Raw genomic sequence first — 26,372 nt, 5'->3', positions numbered from 1 at the left:
CTGTGCACCCGTAAAAAAGCAGCATTCTAAATATGGTGGAATGAAGTATGCAATGGAAGTGTTTTGCTTTAATATTTGCAAAATAATGTCATTAAAATTATGCATGAGTTACCATATTCTAGAAGAGATTTAACTCATATTTCATATTGTTTTAACTTCAGCACAGAAGCTGGGCCTCTTTGAGACTCCCCCATTGCCACTGTCATCAGACGAATGGGAAAAAGTGAAGCAAAGATCCATCCTGCAAGGGGAGTCCATGCAGCCGTGCCCAATATGCAAAGAAGAATTCGAACTTCGCCCGCAGGTGTTTAGCGTGAGCTTAGATAAGCAGGCCCGTGGGGCATTCTCTAGTGACTGGACTCTGAACTGGGGCTAAGGGAGTCCATGCTTCATTTTCCAGTCTCTTCCTCCTATGTGACCCTCAAAGACTTACATTTTGTTTCCATTAATTAAAGTATGTGTGTGAGAAAGAGCTAAACACCCTCATTAAACAGACTTATTTACTGAATACTGTTAGTTCTCAAGTACAGAGTTTGTACAAAAGGAATGTTCCCATTCCGCTGGCTGTGAGCAGCTGGGGGTGAGCGGGGACGCTGCCGGGAGGGCACCGAGCGCAGAAGGGTGGGGAACTTTTAAGTTGTTTTGCGACTTGAAACCATGAAAGAAAAACGAAGACTGAATCTCTCCAAAGAACCTGTGGAAGGATCTTTAAGTAAAATCTTTTAACAATCTTTATTCATGAAAGTTTACCATAGTAAGATTGATGATAATATGCATAATATACAATCAATCTATGTCATAGGGGTTTTTTCTATACATACTTTGTCTGCCTAATTAAATTTTAATCTCCTGAAAGTTAGGGACTTCGCTATTCTTAGATTTTTTTTGAGCTAATGGCCACCGTGCAGTGATCTCTCACATGCATAGCCTTATGCTGCCTGCACAGAGGCACTTGGAAATGTGCTGTAAAAGCTACAGCACATACAGGGAAAGGCAGGCGCGAGATTCAGCCCCGGGGCCCCGGCCGCGCCTACGGCACTGACACACAAACCCTCCACGCATCTGCTTCAGTAAGTTTCACCGTTAGTGAGTGAGTTCACAGTCATACAGTTTAGTTCTTTACTAATTTGAACTCACACGTCATTTTAAACATACTTATTATGTTCTAGTTCTCGATCAGAACCTAATCTTACATATATGAAAGTTGGACATTTCAGAAAGATATTAGCCCTTAAAGCACAGAAATACCTCTAGGATGATTTAGCATTTTAGTAGCAAAAGAGCTAATAAAGCCACAAGGAATCTTTCTGGCCCCAGCAACCTCTTTCGTAATTAGGCTATAAATATCTAGCCTGACTGTGGTATGAAGAATGAAAGTTTGAAGTTGAATATCTTAAGGGGGAATCAGGATGCAACATGCCCACCATTTCTTCCATGTTGTTTTTTATAAATTTCTCACTATAGCATTTTTGGTTATAGATATAGACACGTGTTTATTTTGCATTTCTATTTATTGTTCTCATGTTTAGCTTTTTCCTTAGTTATAAACAATAGTTGGCATTTTCCCGACATTTAATGATTTGAGAAGGCTTCAGTTAATCTCGTATGTCTCGGAGGTAGGCATTATACCCCTTTAACAGATGAGGACATAAACAGTTCACGTGATCCACAGTAGGCCAGCTCAGGAAGTGTGCTTGGGACAGCTAGAATCTAATCTGAACTTCTGGGACATTTTTAGTGTATTCACCAAGGCTGAATCGTTTATTTTTGTTATCTCAGAGAGTGTTTGCCAATAACAAATGTTTATGGACATTTAAAAGTATATATATATATATATATTTATTTATATATATATATATAAATATATATTTTTGTTTGTTTTTTGCGGTACGCGGGCCTCTCACTGCTGCGGCCTCTCCCGTTGCGGAGCACAGGCTCCGGACGCGCAGGCTCAGCGGCCATGGCTCACGGGCCCAGCCGCTCTGCGGCATGTGGGATCCTCCTGGACCAGGGCACGAACCCGTGTCCCCTGCATCAGCAGGCGGACTCCCAACCACTACGCCACCAGGGAAGCCCTGAAAGTATATTTTAAATATACAGAGTAAAATATTATTCAATATAGATCATCAAATGTCTGTTGATAGATGAAACACTCTGAAAGATGATTCTATTGACAATGAGCAATTGAATGCACGAAAGGCTGCTGTTAGATTCAAGGCTGGTAATTAAAAAGGACCTTCATTACTGAGTTTTTCCAATTTAGGGTTATTGGTGGCATGCAGTAAGTTTCAAGGAAAGGTTTTAGATCTTTCTAAGTTCTATTTGTTCTGATATTTCTTCCATTCTTCCCATTAAAGAAGAAAAGTGTAGACCAGACGAAGGCACGGTGGGGGGGGGGGGCGGTGGTCACTTTGAAACTGGAAAGTTTCACCAGGATCACGTGGCCCTGGGAAGGTGGAAGCCTGCACTGCTGGTGAAATGCCTCTGCCGCCTGTCTCCGTCCCACACATTCGGAGAGAGGCCACGGGCGCCTGAGTCGCTTCGTGCTGGCTGTCCTGGTCTCACCCCTCCCTGGCCTTTCCTTCCAGAAGAGCCAGCTACCTTTTTCTTCATTCAGTCCAAGCTCCTTTGTCACAGCCCAGAATGTCATCACTTGGTGGAGAATTTGGGTCACAGGAAGGTGGAATTTTCTGGAGACCACACTTTCCCTGCATTTAAAAAAGAAAAAGTGATTCATATGTCTCTAGGGTGTATTGCTAATTAAATTCAAGAGTGCAGTTGAGTTGAACAAAGCCCTAAGGAAAGATATTTGTTTTCCTTTCTCTGCTCCCCGCCCCCCAGCCTGGGTCCTCACCAGTGTGCTCTCTCTCTTTGGATCTGCCCAGAAATACTTCTCTTTTGTAATTGTTTCCGTTTTAAATATACACTCATTCTACAGCAAACTTCATGTGTTCGTTTGATGTTTCAGATTGTTGTTAAGTTAGTTTTTCTTGTTGAGATTATATACCTGTGCTATGCTAAACTTAAACGCTAAATATTGTAAATATCAAAGTTGTTAATCTGCTTTGTAAATTTGTCAAAGAAACAACACAGCCTACTTTTTAAATAGTCAGAATTTTTCTTTTAATTAATGCATTGATGCTGCTTCTCTTTTAAACTAATTTAAACTTCAAACATCTCTGTCTTCTCGTGAACAGGTGCTGCTTTCATGTTCCCATGTGTTCCACAGGGTGAGTAACCCGCTTCTGTCCCATCCTGAACTGCTCGCAGCATCCTTGTAGCTCAGAGGGGTGGAGCCTCGTCTCTCTCACTTAAAGGCTCCTCAAAGGAACCATTTATTTTATCCATAACCACCATTTATGCTTAGAAATATGACTTTAGGCTAGAGTACAATTCGTCCTGTTTTGAAAAAGGTGAATTTTCTGTGGCAGAAGAGCCACCGATGTTTGTATGAGAGAGTGTGGCTGGTGCGGTACGCCAGAGTGGGTGACAGCTCTCGCCCTCGGAGCTCACTGTGCAGTCGCCCGTATGCAGGGACCATCCGCCTTCACGTGAGGTGTTCCCAGAAGTTTTTGATGTATCTGCATGTATATTCTTATAAAATACCATTTTTGGAGCAAGTTTCAGGAGGAAGGTGTTAACATCTGATGAAACCTCTTCCCTTCATAATCTGAATTGGACTGTCTCATAATAACGAGAGAAAAGAACACTATAATTACATTAGAAGTAAAAATGTTGTTTATAAGTAATTACTCGTAAAATTTTAAGCGAAATGTTTTTCTTCAGGCATGCCTTCAGGCTTTTGAAAAGTTCGGAAATAAAAAAACCTGTCCTCTCTGTAGAAAGAACCAGTATCAAACCAGAGTGATTCACGACGGGGCCCGACTCTTCAGAATAAAGCGTGCGACCAGGTGAGGGGTCCCCGGGCCGCAGGAACGTGCCTGCCCATCTGAGAGGGTGCTCGGAGGCCTTTGGAAGCTGCTGGGGGGTCTTCCCCGTGGCCTGGCCGCGTCCCGGGGCTGGCACGGCAGGGCTGATGGGGTTCTGTGCTCCAGGATCCAGGCCTTCTGGAGGGGACACGTGGTCAGGAAGTGGTACCGGGAGCTGAGGAGGACGCTGCCGCCCACGGACGCCAAGTTGAGGAGAAAGTTCTTTGAAGCAAAGGTGGGTGTGACCCTCGACGCTCCGGGCCGGGTCCCTGCCAGTGACTCATGGGTCATGGAGGCCAGCGAGGCCGTGAAACCCTGAGCCTTACTTCAGTTTGGGGCTTTTTACAAATGGTTGAGATGCGGGCACCTTAAACTGGCTTTCTAACCCAGTCGGCCCATACTTTCAGGTTTCCTCTTCTAGTCAAATCATAAATTCATAAAATTGGAATAAGGTTAAATTCAAAGCAACTTCCGTTTGGCCATTTTATGACAGTTGTTTAAATAAACATCCCCTGAGAAATGGAAGGGAACTTAAAAAAAAAAAAGAAAGAAAGGCCCACAGTGCTACCATTTTATTGAGGACCTCCTGGGGTCACCAAAATGCGAGCGTTTTAGAAAAATAAATAACTTCAGTTTCTACCCTTTCCTTTAACCATTTTATCTGTACTTTTCGGCTTGTTTGACAACTTTCCGTTATGTGCCTCATACAAAATGGCCGGGCCCAGAGGAAGGAGCGGCTACCCGGGCCGCAGTCCCCGGTCTTCCCTCCCCAGCTCAGCGGCTTCAGGCCAACAGCTGCAGCTGTGGCCTCGGAGTGCGCGCCTGTGCTGTGAAGGCAGTAACCCCTCCCTGCAGAGCTGCTCCAGCCCTGACCCATAGCACACAGTAGGCACCGGAAAATTTGTATTTATTACTAATGTTAACATATTGTTCAAGTTAGTCTTTATGCTGTTTTAGATGTAGTGCTATAGTCCACGTTTCTTTAGGATAGCACGGTATGAGAGTATGCTATTCTGACGATGTGACCCTCAAATCACTAAGATAAAACTCACGGTCACACTTCCCTGTTACACTTATTTGTGGAAGCATCACCCACACATTTATTTCGATCTTTTCTAAACGTACCTATTTTGGGGGCTGCACTCCCACGTGGAACAATGAGTGATAGAAAATTACCCTTCACTGTGTGCGGGATCCCCTTTCTTCCGCTGTATGACTTCCGTGGGCGTGTGAAGCGTAAGGACCTTGGCCCCCTGCAGCTGCCATCAACACGTCAACCCCGTGCTGTCGTCCGACCCCCGGCCTGACCTCAGGCCGCCGGGCTGCTGTCTGTGCGTCTCCTTCTCTGGCGTCTTGCAACTTCGCCCACCTTCTGTGTGCCGGGGTGGGAGGTGTGAGGGGCTTCTTCACAGCGTCCCAGGACTGCGCGGGAATCGGAAGAGTAAGAGGATTTAGGCTCGACTCTAAAGCAGTGCGATAATAGATTTTTTTTTCTAATACCCTTCCTGATCGCTTAGGTAACTGTTGCAAGCAAGGTGGCTATCAGTATGTGCAAAAAATCAGAATCATGGCTTATGTGATGTCTGTGCCTCAGACTTACCAAGAAAATATACTTGATTTGCCCTCAGGAGTAGGAGACCATTAAAGGCACTATGTGAGCAAATGGCCTTAAAATATTGTGGATCTCGATGACGGAGGTTGAACAGTGGCTTCTGTGGCGCCGGCCGGCTGGAGATGCCCACGATGCTGTCCCCTGTCCTGGCTCTAGGAGGCGCCCCTCTGGCAGGGTGGGCAGTTCCTGCAGCCGCTCTGGCCTTTGGAGAAGTCGGGGGCAGAAGCAGGGGGGTGAGAGGCTGTGATCGAGAATCTGGGATTCTACCTTGTTTTCTCCTAGTCATTCACACCCCTTCCAGCAGGACAGGGTGCGGAGGACATCTGGGATAGGGGATGGGGTCCTGTTCTGTTGCACTTCTGTTTAGGAAATGACTCTTGCAATCTGATGATTTTTCCTACCTTTTCCAACTTGATGGAACTCACATGCTGAGCTATAGGCATGATCTAGGAAGCGTTAATCCACAACTTTAAAATGCCAGTGTGCTTCAATGGAATTTGAAAGGTGATTGAACTAGGTCACCGAATTTCATTTTACCCAGGATTCTACAGATATATCCAGACTGTATAGATGCACACAAATGATAGTTTGAGAACTATGTCAGTAAATTACTATAAGCTATTGGGTGAACAACTGTCGAGGAACTGGATTTTCACACAATCTCAAAGAATCATCCCACACATCAGTGAGAATTTATAAAAAGAATGAGAAGTCTGTACACTGGAAAGGTCTGGTAGACATCTTTGCAGCCCAGTGACTGCCACTAGCTGCACAGAGTGACCCACGGGTCCCTAATGTGCACGGGGAGCACCGGGACCGAACACTGCCTTTGCACTTTCATACCAAAGCTGCTTCACCTGAACCCAGTCGTGAGGACACATGCAACCAGGCAAATCCGAAGTGAGGAATCTTCTGCAAAACAGCTGACTTCAATTGTAAAGTGTTATAAAGAAAAGAAGAGGAATGTTCTAGAACAAAGATGTCTGAGAGATATAACATTTAAATGTAATGAGAGGTCTTTGGTTGGATCCTGGATCAAAACTAAATGTAAAACCAGTGCTATAATTGGGATATGTGGGGATATGAACATGGACCATATATTATACAGTAGTCATGTGTCAGTTGTGTGTTCACTGCAGTGTCACTGTCAGGTACAGTGTCCTGGTTCTCAGGAGTCACATGCTGAAGGATTTAGGGGTGAAGTATTGTGATGTCTGCATCTAACCCTTAAATAGATCACACACCCACATATACACATGTACATCCGAAGAGAGAATACAAATGCAGTGAAATGTTAACAATTAAAATGTAAAGATAGGGCTTCCCTGGTGGCGCAGTGGTTGAGAGTCCACCAGCCGATGCAGGGGACACGGGTTCGTGCCCTGGTCCGGGAAGATCCCACATTCTGCGGAGCGGCTAGGCCCATGAGCCATGGCCGTTGACCCTGCGCGTCCGGAGCCTGTGCTCCACAACAGGAGAGGCCACAACAGTGAGAGGCCCACATACCGCAAAAAAAAAAAAAAAAAAAATGTAAAGATAAACTCTATATGAAATGTAGAACTAGTGTACAGTTTCTAAATCCCAAGGAGTTGGGCTTGAGTCAGACATGAGAAGGAAGCGGGGGGGTTGGAGGGGAGGAGGAGAGGGTATAAACAAAAATGGAATTCACTCCTTACACCAGAATATATTCCATACAGAACAAAGAGTTAAACATGAAAACTTAAACAGAGTAATTTTAGAAGAAGGCATTAAAAATAAATTCCTCATGTGGGAGTGAGAAGGACCTCTCTGGTAGGATCTGTAAAACGATAAACACACACAAACCATAACAGAAAGGATTGGTAACTACATAAAACTTCAAAACATATGTATAGGGAGAAAAAATTGAAAGACCAATGACAAATCAGGAAAACATATTTGCAATTCAAAGGACTAGAAGCAAATTTCCTTAATATGTGACAAGCAGTTTACAGGACTACGGATACGTGATTACTATATAAAAAGACGCTCAACCTTACTCATAATTAGAGAAAACTAAACTAAAGCAAGAATAAGAACCTATTTCACCTATTAGATTGGCAAGAATTGAAAATTTTGATAATTATCTAGAGCTGATAAGAAGGAGGGGGAAATAGTCTTATAAGCCATTGGTAGAACTAAGAATGTACCATCCTGCTGGCTGACAGTTCCCTTTGATCCCTTCTCTAGAAATTTACCCCCCAGATATGCTCATAATGTTTTCTAAGATACATTCATGAGTATGTTAACTATAGCAATGATTATAAAAGAGGAAGAACGATAAACAACCCAAGACCCTGCCACCAAGGAAGCATGCATACAATGATTTCTTCATAGCAATTATGAAGACCAAAGTGGATATATATGTGGTGATATAAAAAGATTTCCTACAGGGACTTCCCTTGTGGTCCAGTGGTTAGGGCTCCACGTTTCCACTGCAGGGGGCACGGGTTCGATCCCTGGTCAGGGAAATAAAATCCCGAATGCCACGCAGCATGGCCAAAAAATAAAAAAAAAAAAGATTCCGTACAAGTCAGGAAAAGGCAACAAGAAAGGATAATGTGTAGAAAACGTAAGATGATAGGATAACAGTTACAACAAACAACAATTGAGATAAATTTCTGTATTAACAGATTCTTGAATTACATTGAAAAAAAATCTGCTAGTAGCTGCTTATGGGAGATTTGAACCAAATGAAACAAAAATGTTCTACACAAAGACATGCTCAAGAATAAATGAGGAATGCACAAACAAAAGAAATAAAATAGAAAATCACAATAAAATAAATGAATTTTAAAGTGTATTTGGGAATCTAACATACACTATTCTGGTGTTCATGACACTGCTATTCTGTGGTACATAGCTAAAGCTTTACTTAGAGGACAGTAGTGTCAAATACATTTATTATTGAACAAGAAAGATGAAAGAATAATGAACCAACCATTCAAATCTTTAAATGTAGGAAGTAGAAAGTATAAAAATAAAATAAGTAATTTATTAGGATAAAAGTAAAACTGGTAAATGAAGCCAATAGCTGGTACTTTGGAAAAGAGAAACTATAAGATAAACAGCTCATCAGAGTTTAAAAAACATTAACAGTGAGGTGGATGGACCTAGAATCTGTCATACAGAGTGAAGTAAGCCAGAAAGAGAAAAACAAATGCCGTGTGCTAACACATATATATGGAATCTAAAAAAAAGAAAAAGTGGTTCTGATGAACCTAGGAGCAGGACAGGAATAAAGACGCAGATGTAGAGAATGGACTTGAGGACACGGGGAGGCGGAAGGGTAAGCTGGGACGAAGTGAGAGAGTGGCATTGACATATATACACTACCAAATGTAAAATAGATAGCTAGTGGGAAGCAGCCACATAGCACAGGGAGATCAGCTCGGTGCTTTGTGACCACCTAGAGGGGTGGGATAGGGAGGGTGGGAGGGAGAGGCAAGAGAGAGGGGATATGGGGATATATGTATACGTATAGCTGATTCACTTTGTTATACAGCAGAAACTAACACAACATTGTAAAGCAATTACACTCCAATAAAGCTGTTAAAAAAGAAAAAAAAGCTCTTCCAAAAAAAAAAAAAAAACAGGTACAACTACGAGGTAAAGTCTCACCAGGGTTAAAACAAATTAGATAAAGCAGAATGCAGATACACAGAATGGGAGGCATAATCACATATGTGGAAATTATCTCTAAATTATAAAAGACTATTGTATACAACTTTGTGCTGTTAAATCTGAAAATATAATTGAAATTACCTCCTATAAAAATAGCAAACATAGAAAGAAATATAAAATATAAAAATGACTGAGAAAGGGGCTTCCCTGGTGGCGCAGTGGTTATGAGTCCACCTGCCAATGCAGGGGACTCTGGTGGGTACGAGCCCTGGTCCAGGAAGATCCCCCATGCCTTGGAGCACCTAAGCCCGTGAGCCACAACTACTGAGCCTACACTCTAGAGCCTGTGAGCCACAACTACTGAAGCTCACACACCTAGAGCTCATGCTCCACAACAAGAGAAGCCACCACAATGAGAAGTCCATGCGCCGCAACGAAGAGCAGCCCCTGCTCGCTGCAACTAGAGAAAGCCCGCACGCAGCAATGAAGACCTAATGCAGCCAAAAATAAAATAAATTTTAAGAAAATGACAGAAAAATGATACTAAAGCATCTCAATCTTTACTGAAAATATATTAAATTTAACAGCCATTCCTAATAATGACAGCGAACTAGAACTAAATGAAATTTCCTTGTCTCAATAAAGACTATATATCAGAAACTAAAAACACATTATTTTAGATAGTGAAACCCTAAAGATGCTAAATAGGTTACCCACAATCACACTTTGGCCATTCCTTGCCAATGCAATAATACAAGAAAACAAAAATACAATGTGTGTGCATTATATAATCCATATTTACTGTCTATACACATGGATTTTAAATCTATAAAATCATTTGAAAAATTATTAGAACTAAACCATTAGATGTTCAAATTCAAGATAAATATGCAATAATAATTGCATCCTGTATAGCAACAATAATCAGATATAAAATGCAATGGAAAAGGATCCCTTTCATAATAGTTAATACCTAAAAATAAACTTACAAGAAATATATAAATACTGATAAGGAAAAGTTTTTCTGAGGATGACATTGGCAATATGGCCAAATAAGTTGTCCCTCACTTGTATTCCCCCTAACCAGCAACATAGCTTGGCATTCATCCACGGACAAAACTGCCTTAGTGGGAGCTGTGGGATCCAGCTCCATAAGCCAAGGGACCCGGGAGGAGTCTCACCCACCCAAGCGTCGAGTCACAGGCACACACACCTTGGTCCAGGCTGTGGACCCTGAAGTGGCCCTTGAACCTGCTCCAGGCTGCCGCAGCCCCTCTCACCTGCAGCCTGGGTGCCCCTGGAGAGCACTGCCTTAGACAATCACCTACCAACAAGAAAGCCTTTGTGGAAGCCCACGTTTCCAAAGGCAAAGTTCCAGCACACTGTTGGAACAACAAAAAGAAATACAAGTTTGGACACATTGGAGAGGGAAAGAATAGCCTGACTTTACCCACGTCACCCTCCCCCCAAGGAAGCACAGCTCAGGGCCAAGTGATTTCCCCCACAGGGGAAAATGAGGGCATGTGAGTAAGTGCCTGGCTTCCCCAGCCATGTGGGACACTGCCAAAGAGGCTCATCTTTCCCTCACCCCATCCAGAGTACTGAATTATGAGCCACATGACTGGGGATGGAAAAGACTGGGGAAGCAGTAAATAGGACTCTCAGAGGACATTAAAGGGATATGGATCCTACCAACAGTGTTGAGGACTCCATCAAGAAGCCCCCTCAGGAGCCACTGGGGATGCCTCTCCTGTAGCTCCCTCTCCTGGCCCCAGCACTCCACATGCCTCGCCCACACCACGTGGCTGGCTCCCTGGGTGCACCCCTGATAGTGAGAGCCAGCTTTGGCAGATAGCTAGTGAGCATGTGCAGAAAGCCAGCCCGGGTCTGCAGGCAGGGAGGCACCACCGACTCGAGCTCCAGCCTCACCTTGGGAAAGCAAAGGAGGCTGTCAGCACCTAGCCTGATGTGTTGCAGGATTGAGAGAAGGCACACATGCTTGGAATTCTGCCACAGAGGGAGCAAGGAGCGTGGAGCAGGCATATCCATAGACCGTCTGAGAAGCCTCAGTATCCCAGCAGGGCTGGTGGAAGGGATTTCTCTCCTGAAGCCAGTCAGTAACGACTGGGGGAGGTGACTGCTTCCTCAGATGCAAAGACAGCAACACAAGACTTCAAGGAACATGAAAATCAAGGAAATATGACAACACCAAAGGATCACACTAATCTTCCAATAACTGACCTCAAAGACATGGAGATCTGTGATTTACGTGATAAAGAATTCAAAATAAATGTTTTGAGGAAGCTCGATGAGCTACAAGAAAATACAGAAAAACCACTCAACGAAATCAGGAAAACAATACAGGAACAAAATGAGAAGTTTAACAGAGGGACAGAAAAAATTAAAAAGAACCAAGCAAATTCTGGAGCTGAAGTATACAATGAATGAAATGGAAAATTCAGTAGAAAGCATCAACATTAGAACGGATCAACCAGAAGAATAAGCCTGTGAATTAGAAGACAAAACCTTTGAAATTATTCAGTAGGAGGAGAACAAAGAAAAAAGAAAGAAAAAGAGTGAAGAAAGCATATGTGATCTTTGGGATACAGCAGAAGAAACAATTTGTAAATTATTAGAGTCCCAGGAGAAGAGAGGAAGAAGGAGGCAGAAAGGATATAAAGAAATAATGGCTGAGAACTTCCCAGATGGGGGAGAGATTTAGATATCCAAGTGTATGAAGCTCATAGGTCACCAAACAAACTCAACTTAAAGAGATCTTCTCCAAGACACATTACAATAAAACTCAAAAATCAAAGACAAAGAGAGAATCTTAAAAGCAGCAAGAGACAATAAGCTTGTAACTAACTTAACAAGAAAATGCCCATAGGCTAACTGGATTTCTCAGCAGAAACCTCAGAAGATGCCCAAGTGCTAAAAGGAAAACACTGCCAACCAAGAATACTCTATCTGGCAAAGATGTCCTTCAGAAATGAAGGAGAGATTAAAGACTTTCACAGACAAACAAAAGCTGAGGGAGTTCATCACTAGACCTGCCTCATGAGAAACGCTGAAAGGAGTTTTTCAAGCTTAAAAGAAAGGAGGCTAATTAGTAACATGAAAACATATGAATATATATATCACACTTGTAAAAGAAAGTACATAGTCAAATTCAGAATATTCTAATATTGTAGTATTATGGTGTATTAACCACTTAACTCTCTTATAAAGGTTAAAGGACAAAAGTATTAAAAATAACTATAGCTACAATAATTTGTTAATGAATATACACTATAAAAAAGATGTAAATTGTGACATCAAAAACACAAAAGGGGGGAGTAAGAGGGTAAAGTTTTTGTATGCAATCAAAGTTATCAGTGTGAAATACACTTATACCTATACGATGTTTTATATAAGCCTCATGGTAACCACAAAGCAAAACCCTACAGTAGATACACTAAGATCAAGAGAAAGGATGAGTGTGTACCACTCTGGAAAGTCATCAATTCACAATGGAATGCAGCAAGTGAGGAAGAAAGGAACAAGGGAACTACAAAACAGCCAGAAGACAATAAGGTGGCATTAGTAAGTCCTCACCTATCAGTAATTACCCTTAATGCAAATGAATTAATTTCTCCAATCAAAAGGCATAGAATGACTGGATAGATAAAAAATAAAACTCATATGCTGCCGACAAGAGACTCACTCCACCATTAAGGGCACAAATAGGCTCAAAGTGCAGGGACAGAAAAAGATATTCTACTCACGTGGAACCCAAAAGAGAGCAGGGGTAGCTATGCTTCTGTTAGACAAAATGGACTTTAAAGCTGTAACAGACAGAAAAGGTCATTATATAATTATAAAGTGATTAATTCATCAAGAGGATATAACAAAAATTAACTCAAAATGCATTAAAGACTTAAACCTAAAGCCTGAAACCACAAAACTCCTAGAAGAAAGCACAGGGGCAGGGAATTCCCTGCCAGTCCAGTGGTTAAGACTTCGCCTTCCAGTGCAGGGGCCGTGGGTTCGATTCCTGGTCAGGGAACTAAGATCCCACACCACGGGGCAAATAAGCCCGCGTGCCACAACTACTGAGCTCACACGCCTCAACGAGAGAGCCCGTGTGCCGCAAACTACAGAGCCCACGTGCTCTGGAGCCCTCGTGCCACAACTAGAGAGAAACTTGCGCACCACAACTAAGAGCCTCCGTGCTACAACTAAGACCCGATGCAGCCAAAAAAAGAAAAATAAATTAATTAAATTAAATAAATATTTTAAAAAAGAAAGAAAGCACAGGGGAAAATCTTGACAATGGTCTCGGCAATGATTTTTTGGATATAACACCAAAAACACAAGCAACAAAAGCAAAAATAAATAAAGGGACTACATCAAACTTAATAGCTTCTGCACATCACTGGAAACAGTCTACAAAATGAAAAAAGACAACTTACAAATTGGGAGAAAATATTTGCAAATCATATATCTCATAAGGGGTTTTTATCCAAAATATATAAAGAACACATACAACTCAATAGCCAAAAAACCCAAATGTCTGATTAAAAAACTGGGCAGAGGAGGTGAATAGGCATTTTTCTGAAGACATAACAAATGGCCAACAGGTACATGAAAAAGGTCTTCAGTATCACTAATCATCAGGGAAATGCAAATCAACACCACAATGAGATATCACCTCACACCTCTTAGAATGACTGTCATCAAAAAGACAACAAATACCAAGTGTTGGTGATGTGGAGAAAAGGGAGCCCTCCTGCACTGTTGGTGGGAATGTAAATTGGTGCAGCCTCTATGGAGAACAGTATGGAGGTTCCTCAAAAAATTAAAAGTAGGACTACCATATGACCCAGCAATCCCACTCCTGGGCATCTGTCCTTCCAAAGGAGATGAAACCGAGATCTCACAGAGATCTCTGCACTTCCCTGTTCATGGCAGCATTAGGCACAGCAGCCAAGACACAGAAACAACCTAAGTGTCCGTCAACAGATAAATGGATAAGAAGATGTGGTACATCTACAATGGAATTCAGCCAGGAGAAAGAAAGAAATCCTACCATTTGCAACAACATGAATGAACCTTGAGGATGTTATGCTAAATGAAATAAATCAGGCAGAGAAAGACAAATATGGTATGATTCCGCTTATGTGTAGAATCTAAAAAAGTCGAACTCAAAGAAACAGAGCAGATGGTGGTGGCCAGGGGCTTGGGGAGAGGGGTGGGGGGAATGGGGAGATGCCGGTCAGAGAGCAAGCTTCCAGTTAGGAGATGTCCTAATGCACAGCATGGTGACTACAGTTAACAGTATGGTATTATAGCCTTGAAAGTTGCCAAGAGATCTGAAACGTTCTCACCACAAAAAAGAAATGGTAACTGTGTGAGATGATGGGGGTGTTAACTAACCTTCCGGTGGTCATCGTTTCCCAACATATAAATGCATCAAATCATCACACTGTACACCTTAAACTTACACCATGTTGTACATCAGTTATATCCCAATAAGGTTGTAATGAGGTAGAACATCCTTGTTAAATATCAAAATATATATAAAATTTTGGTAACTAAGATTCTTGTGAAATGTTAGATGAACAGGTGATGAACCAGCAGAAAGTCACCCACCTCAGTGCACAGGGATTCTAAGTCTACAGTAAAGGACACACATGAGATCAGTGAAGAAAAAGATTGAGAAAATCAATTAATTTATGCATTCATGTGAAGGAGAAAAATAGACATTACTTCATACCTTATCCTCAAAAAAGTTCCACATGGATTAATTATGTAAATACTTTTTAAGTGAATAAATAAAATTAGTAGAATACAACATAGATGTCATACTGGGCACTGAGCTCTGCCCGCACTCTGGCAGGGGGAACGGCCTGGTGACCCCAGTGTGAGGTAGAAGCTTCGACGCTGACGCTGCAGGTGGAGCGAGGGGTCAGCGGCCCCCACCTCTCCAGGCCGCTGTGCAGAAAAGCACTGGACACACTGACGGTCGACAAGGCAAAGTGACCACCTTCACTTGGATTTTTAGTAACAGTGGAGCATTGGCTTATACATACATTAAGACACATATATTCTTTAGGGGTTTCGGCTATTTTCTTGTGGTTTTTAAAAGCTGTAATCCTGTGAGTAGAATAAGTATTTCACAGTGCAATACTAGAACAGCCTGATGACAAAGAATGTTAGACATGAAACAACCATGCACCCTGAGTCAGTAAAGAAAGAAATCATCATCCAGAGGTGCCTTTAGGAAAGACTTTTATCTTAGTTTAATAGTGTACCCCATTTTACAAAAGAACTAAATAGCATTTTTCTAATGATAGAAACTGAATTTATTCAGTTCATCGAGGAACAAACGTGTGTTTCAGTAAAAAAATAAGTTTGATCATTTTCCTTTAAATACCTGTAAAAATACTTTAACTTAAGCTTGTCAGTATAATGAGGCTTTAAAGTCTAGAAATCACAGGTGAAGATATTTAAAATAAAAATATAACTCTTGGTCCTGGATTCTCATTATATTCATCTTTACAGTTTTTCAGAGCTAAACATGTACCCTGAAGCCCAGCCTCAGAAGAATTGGGGTCTGTAGGTTTCCTAGTAATAGATGCAGTGAAAGATAAATTCCAAAGCCAAAGTGAACAGTGAGTTCATCAAGGCTCCTTGGGGCGGGAGACTAGCTCTGTGACAGGGACATTCCAGGAGTGGCAGGTTTCCTGCACAGGCCTGCCTTTCAGCTCTGCAGTTTGACACCCGTGTCTTCACCCCGTCACCCTCCTCACAATCTAAATGTGCACAGAACTTTAGATCAGTGTACTATGAGGGATCCAGTGTTTGAATTTTAGAAATTGGAGCGTTTACAAAGCAAAATGTGCAGTGACCACAGGATCAGATACGGTAAAATTCTTCATTACCTGTGGAACAACAGTTCTTGAACCTGGGGTGTCGTGCAACCACCAGCCACATTTCCAAGCTGTATCTCCGTACTCACCACTGGTGACAGTTACAGTAATGCAAATTCATCTTATGTTTAGTCTACACAACTGAAATTGCAAATTTCATGCGATACATCCCGCTGCCCACGGCAGATAGATAAATGTCGGGTCTACCACCTCATTGGTCAGTGAGACCAAGACACTGCAGCAGCTTCTGCCTTCTCCCCCAGCAGCCTGCTGCAATTCTGTACTCCAGCGGTCTCCAGACCTTTGGAGTCTACCGATGGTCAAAGAGAGACTCGGGGCTCCAACAAGGTCACTGCCAACTTTCAACACCTTTCTATTTTGCCAGGTTAGAGTTAAAACCAAGCATCATACACCATCAGAATCATCTCATAAAAGGAGGACTATTTTTCAACACCAGGAAAGTTGGAAATACTTGACCACACACACACACAGTGTAAAGGATATGCCTTTACACTGAACCATTTAGCTTTAAGAAATTTCACTCCACTGAATTCACTTATTTTCTTTTCTGGCAGATGGGTGAAAACTTCTTTGTCATACTTGGGAACCACTGGTTTAATTACCTTCAGGGAAAAGAAGTCTAATCAACAGAAAAGAAAGGCAAAGAGGGATAATAATGTGATATTTTTAGGCACAATGAATGAGGAAGTGCTTGTTTCCTTTAAAGTTTCAAGATCTCACCAAGATGGATATGTTTTTAATACTCTAGATTAGATTAGCTCAGGCCATTCTATTTTTATAAATTAATCTATCTTACTTGCAAAAGAACTGTGGCCTTGCATTTTCACTCTTCTGTTGCAGAGGGGATTAATGAAGTCTTTTCTTACCTTAGTCTTCCTGCATCTACTGGGTCTTAACTAATTAGGAGAATACAGAGGTCATCTTTCTACAAATAGTCATGCTTCCATATGCTGAGGATTTCTCTCCGCAGATCTGCCTTGCTCTGAAATATCACTGGCACGTTCCTAACAAGACTGAAACAGAGCAAAGTGAAGTTGTGTCACACTGTAGGTTCTTTTAAATAGATGGCAGTCCCGTGGTAAGAACTGTGCGGGTCAAATGTTGCGTTTTGTACCCACAAGTAAGCGTCAGAAAGTAACCTTGAGTCAGCAGCGCCTTTGTCATGGAGGGCGCTGGGGCCGTAGGGATGATCCAGGAGGCCTGGTGCGCTCTTGCGTCGTCTGGTGAACTCAGATCAAAGCCGCCTGGAGAGGTCACTAGAGCTGCTGTGCTCATACCTGTCACCAGTGTGTACAGAAAGCCCAAGTGTTGCCCAGAATGCAGTGGTTGGTCCTTGAATGCCTTTGATCCTTATCTAGAAATTCTGCTAGCATATGTCATATAATTGAGGTATGGCCTTTTATTGCTGCAATTAAAACTTTTCAAATGCATTATACTATCTCAACCCAAGCTAAAAGTCCTGACCATTGTTTAAAAAGTGAGGTTAGGGATTTGTCAGATGCTGTGGTTGACTTTAGGGGCTGCCGCTCCCACACCCTCCCGCAGGAGATTTCTCTTACTTTTTTTCATTTACATCTCGCCAAACAGCATAATGGTCTTAAAGTTTGTTTAGTCCTTTGGCTTCCTTTATCACATAGAGATGGCAAACATTCTGTTGCTAACTTGAAGTGGCTCCAAGCAGCAAGACGAGGAGGATATTAAACCAGTAAAAGCTTATCAACTGATTCATTGATATGCTGTAAATTCCAGGCTTTTCACTTGGCTTTTGAGGGCGGCCGTAAGTCAACACATTAGTAAGCAATTGCTGACATCAAGATGGATGCTGAGAGGGGCCTCCTGGGCAGACAGAGTTCACCTGGGCACTTTTGTTAGGATATTTTTTTTACTGTTTAGCCAGGATGTACTTGTAAATGACCAGTAATTGCTTTATATATCAATAACCTGAATTTGTAATTACTTAATTTATCAAATATCTGAAATGTGAAACTTAAAAAGAAAAATATAAGAAGATATTCATTTTTTTAATTGAAAAATGTATGTATTTTGTCCATAGAATTAATATTAACCCCTAGTTTGAAAACTAGACCTCGATCGTCTTTGCATGTGTGGTGCTTGCCTTTTCAATCAAGGAAGGCCTCTGACCCGTGTGACAGTGAGGCAGTAAACAGGAGAAGAAGGATGCTAATAACACAGGAATTCGACATTTAAGAAATATTTCATAATAGCTACACTTAGGACACCGCTCTGACCTGGCCACGATAGGTAGTCCGTAAATATATAATGATTTAAGTTTTTAAAATATTACCCTTGCTAACTTTCCAATACTTGAAGCACAAGAATAAAGACAGTCACATCAGTTCACTTTTAGAAATTTGCCATAAATATAAACTGAAGGATTTTCGGTATGTTTATTAACAAGCTAACGTCAATGTTATAATTAGAAGCCAAACGTTGATGCCTCACTGAATCTTGACACGGCAGGTTCCTTCAGCATCATTCCACGCAGACACTGTCCTTTTTTTTAATCCCCACAAAGGAACTTGTACTGCAGTCCTTTAGAATATGCACATTAGGGCATGTATGTGTCTCCATTTCTAATCTATTGCAAACTTAAAGTCGACATTTTTTATTGAACGCTAAGGGCCTCGCCAAGATGAATCTAAGGAACGAGGAGATAAGAAATACACACAGGAAAAAGGTATGAGCATCCAGCCGGTGACAAGTGTCAAGCGAAGGGGCCAAAAGTGCTCTCTGGGCGTCCGGAGAGAGCGCACGTCCAGCCCAGGCGCGGGGGACGCACGGGCCGTGCAGAGGTCGCAGAGACGGAGGAGCATGACGGTCATTCGTGGGCTGAGTGAGTCTGGCCAGACCGGAAGATCCCTACGGCAAAGTAGTGCCTTTCCTGAGGAGAGGCGGGGGCGAGGCTGGGGAGAAGCTGGCATCAGCGATGGAGGGCGAGGTGGGGACGGCAGTGTCCCCTGCAGGCGGTGAGGGTGAGGGAGCAGCTGGGGGCGCCTGGCCTACGCCTGCCCGCTCCTCCTCTGCCCCTGCACCTCGCTGTCAGACCCTCTCTTCCGCACCCTCTCCCGGCCCCACCCCGCCTTCCTGCTGGGTTGGGCGCCCTGTCGTTAAAGGAACAAGATGTGCCCCAGCCCGGCCCGGCCCAGGCTCCTCTGGGACCCATCTATGCTTTCTATCCCTCACCCTGCCACAGCTAAACGGCAGGGTAAAGGCAAAATTACTTAGCTTAGGTTGAATAACCTGCATTTTAAGTCTTTAACCACCACTGCATATAAAGGGGATTGTTATTTTTCTCATTTACGCCATGCTTTCCATTTAAGCCGAGGAAGAAAGCATGGTCGTTAACGAGTGTGAAAGTGATGCCAGGTGTGGCGGACAGGAAAATACAAACGAGCACACCTGCGTCCGGCACTGACCCTGCACCTCGCCCGTTCAGAACGTGGTTCCAGGTGGGGAGCGGCTGTTTTCAAGCGGCCTCTGCAGACCCGAGCATCGCCCCGGAGCCCCTGCCTGCTTCCCCACCAGACTCACGGCCTCCTCTGGGTGCGCCCCACCTTCCTGGAGGGAAAGAGGCAGGAAACACTCTTTGACAACGGTATCAGTTTCAACCAGCCGTGTCATGGAGAAACCCCGAAGAGACGAAGGGGCAGGGAGCAGACTAAGGTCGGAGGCCAGCGTGGCCGGCCGGGCGCATTAAGACCCGCCCTCCACAGAGGCACTAGCTGCATCTGCGAAACTGACGAGCCCGTTTCTTCAGCAAGTGTTTCTGCTGTGTCCCCCGTAACTGGCATACAGAGCGACCCACAGACAAACAGAGGCGGGAACCCGGGGACCCAGGGAGAATTCTGCACGGTGGGCCAGCGTTGAGCGCAGCACTCCCAGCGCCTGAGCTGACAGTGAGAAGGAATGGAGGCGGCCTGCAGCGCAGGGAGGCGACATCAGGGACTGTCCCCACTGGGGCCACGTGGGACCCAGCGGCGTGCACACCAGCTCCAACTCAAGCCGTGAGAACTCACTTAACGTGTAGGAAGAGCACCACAGAGATACCTCGCCACACACGTGACATTAACATATATATACAGAGAGGGATATATAAATACTCGTGGCCTCCACATTTACTCCGTTGCTCTCTTACGTGACCTTTGAAAGCTCACGGGGACACCTCACACTTGGGAGTTGGGTGGTTACGTCTCCAGGAATGATGACTAAAGCTGTGTTAAATAACTTTGACTCAAAAATTAATCGGGAAACTTCTATGATGGCAGTTCTCAAGCATGAGTGAGCATCAGAACCCCGTGGGGGTTGTTCAACCACAGACGGCTGCTTCCTACCTGCAGGTTCTGACCCAGGAGGGCTGGGCTGGCCCGGGAGTTGGCATTGCTAACAAGTTACCAGGTGATGCAGATGCTGCGGGTCCAGGGACCTCACCTGAGAAGAAGCATTGCGATCCTTTCACACCAACCTGTCTGCTCCAAGTAGCACTTCTGTTCAGAACTAATTTGAGAACATACCTCACAATCTGAGACACTCTGGAACAGAACGTGATCCTTTTTATTCTGAGGTATCATTTTGGAGGAAGAAAAGACCTTACCTTACAGGTCTAAATGGGAAATATCTCACACTTCAAGAAAACCCAATTTACAGAAAACGTGAGTTATAAAACATTAATTGGAAGGCAGCTGTATGCATTTCCAAGTAATTCTTCCTTTTATAAAGTATCGGGAACTCTCCTACTTTCAATAATTTATCTGGAGATTATCAGGTATTTGAAAGGCTGAGGAACAGAGAAAATGAAACACTGCCAGCTGGAGCCCATAAGTCAGGGTCCAGCTGCCAGGCAAGTGTAATTAGAATCAGCAAGAAACAGAACTGGATTCATAGATGGAAAAGCTTCTTCCTCCAGACCTCCAAGTATGGCTGAAAATCAACTGCATGCAAAACCCCAAAACACAGGTGCCTGGATTCAAAGCCCGTGGGCCGCCTGCCGTGTTACAGCACGGCCTTTCCCTGAAACCCAGCACGCATCCTGGTTAACACCCAGGGACCAAGGCTGGGCAGGCTCACTCACCACAGCCGCTGCCCGCTGCCCGCGCAGGCTCGAGTCTTCTTGCAGGACAGATGGGAGTTGGAAGGGAACACCAGGTCCGTGAAGGCAACTTCTAATGGAGGTGACTTACACAGACATGGCATCCCGCCAGGTTATCCACATAAAAACAAATGAACAGACAAACCGCGCACACGGGATGTCCAGTAGAGTAGGATACTTGAAATGGGAAAGTCCCCCACGTCCATGGAGAACACGTTCCACGCATCACGCTCCTAAATGACTGCGAGGTTCGATGGGCTGAGTTCCTTTCATCCTGCCCAGTTCCGTGAAAGAGCCACAATCTCTCAACCAGGACACTGCTAATTGCTGAAACAAATAAACCCCTAATTTCAGCGACTGAAAATAGAAGCTTCAGTGACCTGAGTCACAGCGTGCCACCCTGTGAGACACAGATACTGTCCCCCCACCATCCTTTTGCCCTACCATCCCCTGGGCCTCAGAGACCTGTGTGTCCAGCCCAGAGACCCCATTCCCATTGGAAATGCTGTGTCACGTGGCCCCACCTAGCACAGGGGGAATGGGGAATGTCGTTTCTGGATGGGACACCAACTTCTGCAGACTGCTCTGTGCTGGGGAAGGACGAGCAAGACAGCCATCAGGTGACAGCCACCACTGCCACACCCTTTAAACAACAGATCACCCCTACCACTTACATCAGTCTTGAAACGTTTAACAAAGGAGCTATCGGAGTGGCCCTGGCTTGGCTACCTCTCTGTGCCCAGACATGACGGTCACTCCTTTCTAGTGTATGTCTTTCTGAGCCACGAGGCCACGCTGTCCAGTGCAGGGAGCCACAAGCCACCTGTGGCCGTCCAGTCCAGATGGAGATGGGATGCGCGTGCACAACACGCTCGGATTTCAAAGCCTTTCAGGGAGGAAAGAATATAAAGATCTCAGTAGCTTATTCAACTGATACATTTTGAAGTGATAAATATTTTGGATACGTTGGGTTACGTAAAATATTAAATTTAATTCCACCTATTTAGAAACTTTTCTTAATGTGGCTCCTATAAATTTTAAGATTAGACATGGCTCACGTGACATTTCTTGCGGACGGTGTTGATCTAGACTAGCTGGTGAAGTCTTACATTTTAGAAAGTTCTAAAAACAATTATACTAAAAGGGTTTTTTCCAAGTATATCATACAGCACTTTGAGAAGACCAGGGAGAGAAAAAAAATAAGACCAAATACATCCCTATCCCCAAATCTCTTTAATAAAAACCATTTACTCCTGTGCCCCAGCTGTTCACAGGCCTTTTTCTTTTCTTTAACTTTTTATTGGAGTATAGTTGATTTACAATGTTGTGTTAGTTTCAGGTGTAAAGCAAAGTGAATCAGTTATACATATACATACATCCACTCTTTTTTAGGTTCTTCTCCCATATGGGTCATTACAGAGTACTGAGTAGAGTTCCCTGTGCTATACAGTAGGTCCTTATTAGTTACCTATTTTATATATAGTAGTGTGTATATGTCAATCCCAGTCTTCCAATTTATCCCTCTCCCCTCACCCCCTGGTAACCATAAGTTTGTTTTCTAAATCTGTGACTCTATTTCCGTTTTGTAGATAAATTCATACTGAGTGAAGTAAGTCAGGAAGAGAAAGACAAATATCATATGATAGAGCTTGTATGTGGAATTAAAAAGAAAAGGGAGGGGGTACAAATGAACTTGCCCAGTCTTTTCTCATAAGATTCCCTCAACAGCGAACGTAACTTGCCCAAGGTCACTCAGCTAGTAACTGAGAATCTGGATTTGAACCCACAGTGATAATCCAGGTCTTTACAATGTAACTGAAATCCATGAAACTCTTTTTCCTTCCCAGCCCATCTAAGGAGACCAACTTCTGGAATCTTGAAGCCCTTTGGAATCACAATCTCACTCACCTATCTAGGCATCCCTGCTAATGTGTATGTTCCTGAAAAATCATGCAGGACTTATGGGAAAATGGGCAAGCCATCTAAAACCTGCGCAACTGTAACCAAAACACTAACAAAAACCCTAAAAAGTTTAAGACGTTAAATTTCTAATAAACCAATAATTATACGACCTTGTCTTTTTTAAAAAGGAGTGGATGGCATCTTGATGGAAGGGTATACACAGAAGACTTAAAAGATTCCTAATTTGGGAGATTACAATTCACAGAGATCAGAGAGACTCACACAGTAAATATTTCCAAAGGCCAGACTGAGTCCAGAGTAGGGAGGCTGGAGGCTATCACAGTTTCACTACTTTGCAGTGAGCAACTGTTACCACTTAACGGACCAAAAATGCACACACTTTGGTCCATCTGGGGGAAGTCACACATGAGTCCACGTACCTCCCACGTGGTCTAGGCATGTTGCATTTTACGAATCACAGGTGAGGGAACTTGCACTGCAAATGCGTGCATTCATCCTGGCAATTCTGGTTTGTTGCCATCAGGAGGCAACAGCATGCCACAGCCAACAACTCACTCATTTGTCCTGAGATCACTGTGCTTTTCTAAATCTTTTTGTATCAAAATATAGACTTTTATAAAAGGACTGAGCTTGGCGGAACATTAGAGACTGTATTTAAGGCTAATACTTCTAAAGCAGAACAAAAGTTTGAGATAAAATGTAACACGCCGTCTCCATATTTACGCTAGCAGTGAAAACAGGATTTTAAGGTAAATCCTAAAGGTGTGTTCTGTAGCAAGGGGACATACAATTGTCCATAAACTGATTAACTCAGCTTATTTTTTAAGGTCCTTAGGCAAGGGGTGGGGTTCAAAATTATGATTTTAGAGCTTGGTGAGAAAAGCAGAATTGAGTAACCGGTTTGAAAGAAAGAGATAATCTTTCTCTTGGAAAGATTACTTTCTAAATGTTTTTTAAAAAACATATTTTAAAACGTTCACACTAAAATGATCATTCACAATCTGCAACCACAGGGGAAGATGCTGTGGAGCAAGGGGAAGCGAAGCAGCTCTCATTAGCGATGGCCTGGTGGTGTCCCCAGGAAAGCGGCACTGTGCAGTGACCATCCCTGTGAAGACTAGAGTAACTGGTACCAGACCAGGATGACCATGTGACTACTTGTGCAAAATTCTAATCCTTTCTCCTCTCAACTTCTCATCAATGTATTCCCTGCTAACAAGCAAGGCTTACAACCAGGTGCCCCGTTCTGGTAAAATCTCTGCACCAATTCTCTGGACTTGGAGTGATTAAGGAAATCGCCGTGTGTCTATTTCCCCAAGAAATACTATTCAGAGGCAGGGCCTTAGGGAAATTAGCAGGAAGGGTGGTCGGGACTCAAGAAGGGGCTTCCCTTCAACCTACCTCCAGAACTTCTCACTGCCTGTGAGTAAGTGTGCCCCCGCCGTGTCCCCAGTTCACAGAAATCAGCCACCGCCTGCTGTGCTCTTACCACACGGACATAGACGAGCTCTTCTCAGAGATCGACCGCTGCCTGGCCCTCAACCGCAGCGTGCTGCAGCAGCTGGAGTACACATGTGGCCACGAGCTCACGGAAGAGGACTGGGGGAAGATCCAGACACAGGTAGGCTGTGCCCAGGACAGGACTGCCAGCGGCTCTGCAGTGCTGCTTGGGGGGGGACCCACCAGGAGGGGGGGGCCCGGCCTGTGCCCACAGCACGTGGGGCCCCAGGACCTTCACCACCCACTCTGGGGTGAGCGCCAAGGCCCTTGAGTGTGAAATTCCGCTTTGATGATGGCATTTTGTGAAAGCGCCGAGGGAAAAGGCCTCCCCACATGCTCCTCCCCCGCCCCCCGGAGCTTCCCCGCAGGTCCCAGCCTGCCCTCCTCTTGCATCTGTAGGAGCCGTGAAAGAACGACACTCCAAATCCCACAGAGGAAACACTTGCTTAGAAAATCACAGAAAGAGGAAAATGTATAAAGAAGTTTAGCAGCTACAGAGTACCAAGAATTTTGAAAAAGACTACTCTTCCTTGCCTAATTAAAAGAAAATCTATATTATTAATGTTCAGCATTTTATAAACTATTTGTGTTTCAAAATGGGTTATCCCAGGTGGGTTTCTACCCTTTCCATTTTTTCATAAGACTAGCAGAGTACGTATATAATGAATGCCATTTTAACACAGAATGAAGTGTCTTCATTTTTAGAAGATCCACGTCTGTCAGTATACAGCTCGCACTCAAATTTCCGGAACTTCCTATCATGATGAAACTAACAACCTGCGTGACCAACTCCCGCGTCCTTCTGTGTTGCAGGCCCTGCTGCGGACAGCCCCGAGCGCTCGTCTGCCTCAGCCCGCTCTCCGTGGGCAGCCAGGCTCACCCGGCGCCCTCGTCACGGCACACGGTCCTCCTGTCCTGCTCACACGTGTTTCACCACACGTGTCTCCTTGCTCTGGAGGAGTTCTCCTTGGGGGACAGTTCTCCCTTCCACGTGTGTCCTCTCTGCCGCTCTTGCTATCCAAAGAAAATCCTTGAATGTTGAATTCACAGGAATAAAATTATATAATTCGGGGGGAAAGGTTTACCTTAATTTTGGTGGTTGTACTTAGGAAAGCTAACGATATTTTAAAAGCTGACAACCCATCCAATTTTAGTCTTTATAAAAAGAAAACTTCAGATTCATGAGCTTAATCAGTTGAAGTAAGTGAGGCACGGACTAAAACCTTCTGTCTCAGAGGTTCTGTAATTTGCTGATTTGCTCTGCGTCTAGTGGGCCAGCTGGAATTGCTCGTAACGGTAAAGGGACTCCCTTCTGACACAGTAGCCTGGCTCACTGGCCCATTTCCACAGCGGTTCTGATTGGCCCGCAGGGGGGCTGCCGGTAGGGTTACAATACTCTGTCTTCCCAGGCCTGGCCCCTGCGCGGCTGGGTACTTACCTACAGCTAGTGTCGACCACAAGCTAGTAACCTAAAGGTCCTCTGCCGCTCCTAACTCTTGCTTTACTGTTGTACTTCAGCACTTTGAATATATAAACCCAAGATATGAAAATAAAACATCCAGTGGTTTCAACATGAGAAAACAGTAAATCACATAGTAATGACTTAGAGCCACATACACTGTTTTAGTTCATACGTGAAGAAATCCACGAAATCTTCCTGGGAGCCTGGTCACTTACAAGAATGAAGCGCAGCTGTGATGGTGAGGTGCCCCAGCTGCTGGAACAGA

At 43.8% G+C, this 26,372-nt stretch overlaps 1 protein-coding gene and 1 long non-coding RNA gene across 2 annotated transcripts in view; one reads left to right on the top strand and one right to left on the bottom strand.

Moving 5' to 3' along the window:
* Window positions 1-25,059, top strand: part of RNF32 (ring finger protein 32) — a 38,222-nt gene extending 13,163 nt beyond the window's left edge. The window contains exons 4-9 of the mRNA XM_060156272.1: window positions 162-304; window positions 3,198-3,230; window positions 3,787-3,911; window positions 4,056-4,164; window positions 24,599-24,766; window positions 25,045-25,059. Coding sequence (XP_060012255.1) covers window positions 162-304; window positions 3,198-3,230; window positions 3,787-3,911; window positions 4,056-4,164; window positions 24,599-24,766; window positions 25,045-25,053 — 587 coding nt within the window. The 3' untranslated portion in view covers window positions 25,054-25,059. The remainder of the gene's footprint in view (window positions 1-161; window positions 305-3,197; window positions 3,231-3,786; window positions 3,912-4,055; window positions 4,165-24,598; window positions 24,767-25,044) is intronic.
* Window positions 18,515-26,112, bottom strand: LOC132524429 (uncharacterized). The gene is made up of 3 exons (XR_009541860.1): window positions 24,547-26,112; window positions 21,897-22,108; window positions 18,515-21,549 (listed from the first exon to the last, which is right to left on the bottom strand). It is a non-coding gene; the product is annotated as an uncharacterized LOC132524429 (long non-coding RNA).
* Window positions 26,113-26,372: the final 260 nt, after the last annotated feature.

Source organism: Lagenorhynchus albirostris, chromosome 8, assembly GCF_949774975.1.
Source record: "Lagenorhynchus albirostris chromosome 8, mLagAlb1.1, whole genome shotgun sequence".
Taxonomy (NCBI): Eukaryota; Metazoa; Chordata; class Mammalia; order Artiodactyla; family Delphinidae; genus Lagenorhynchus; species Lagenorhynchus albirostris.
Note: the sequence above shows the minus strand (reverse complement) of the source record. Positions and strands in the feature narration are given on the sequence as shown.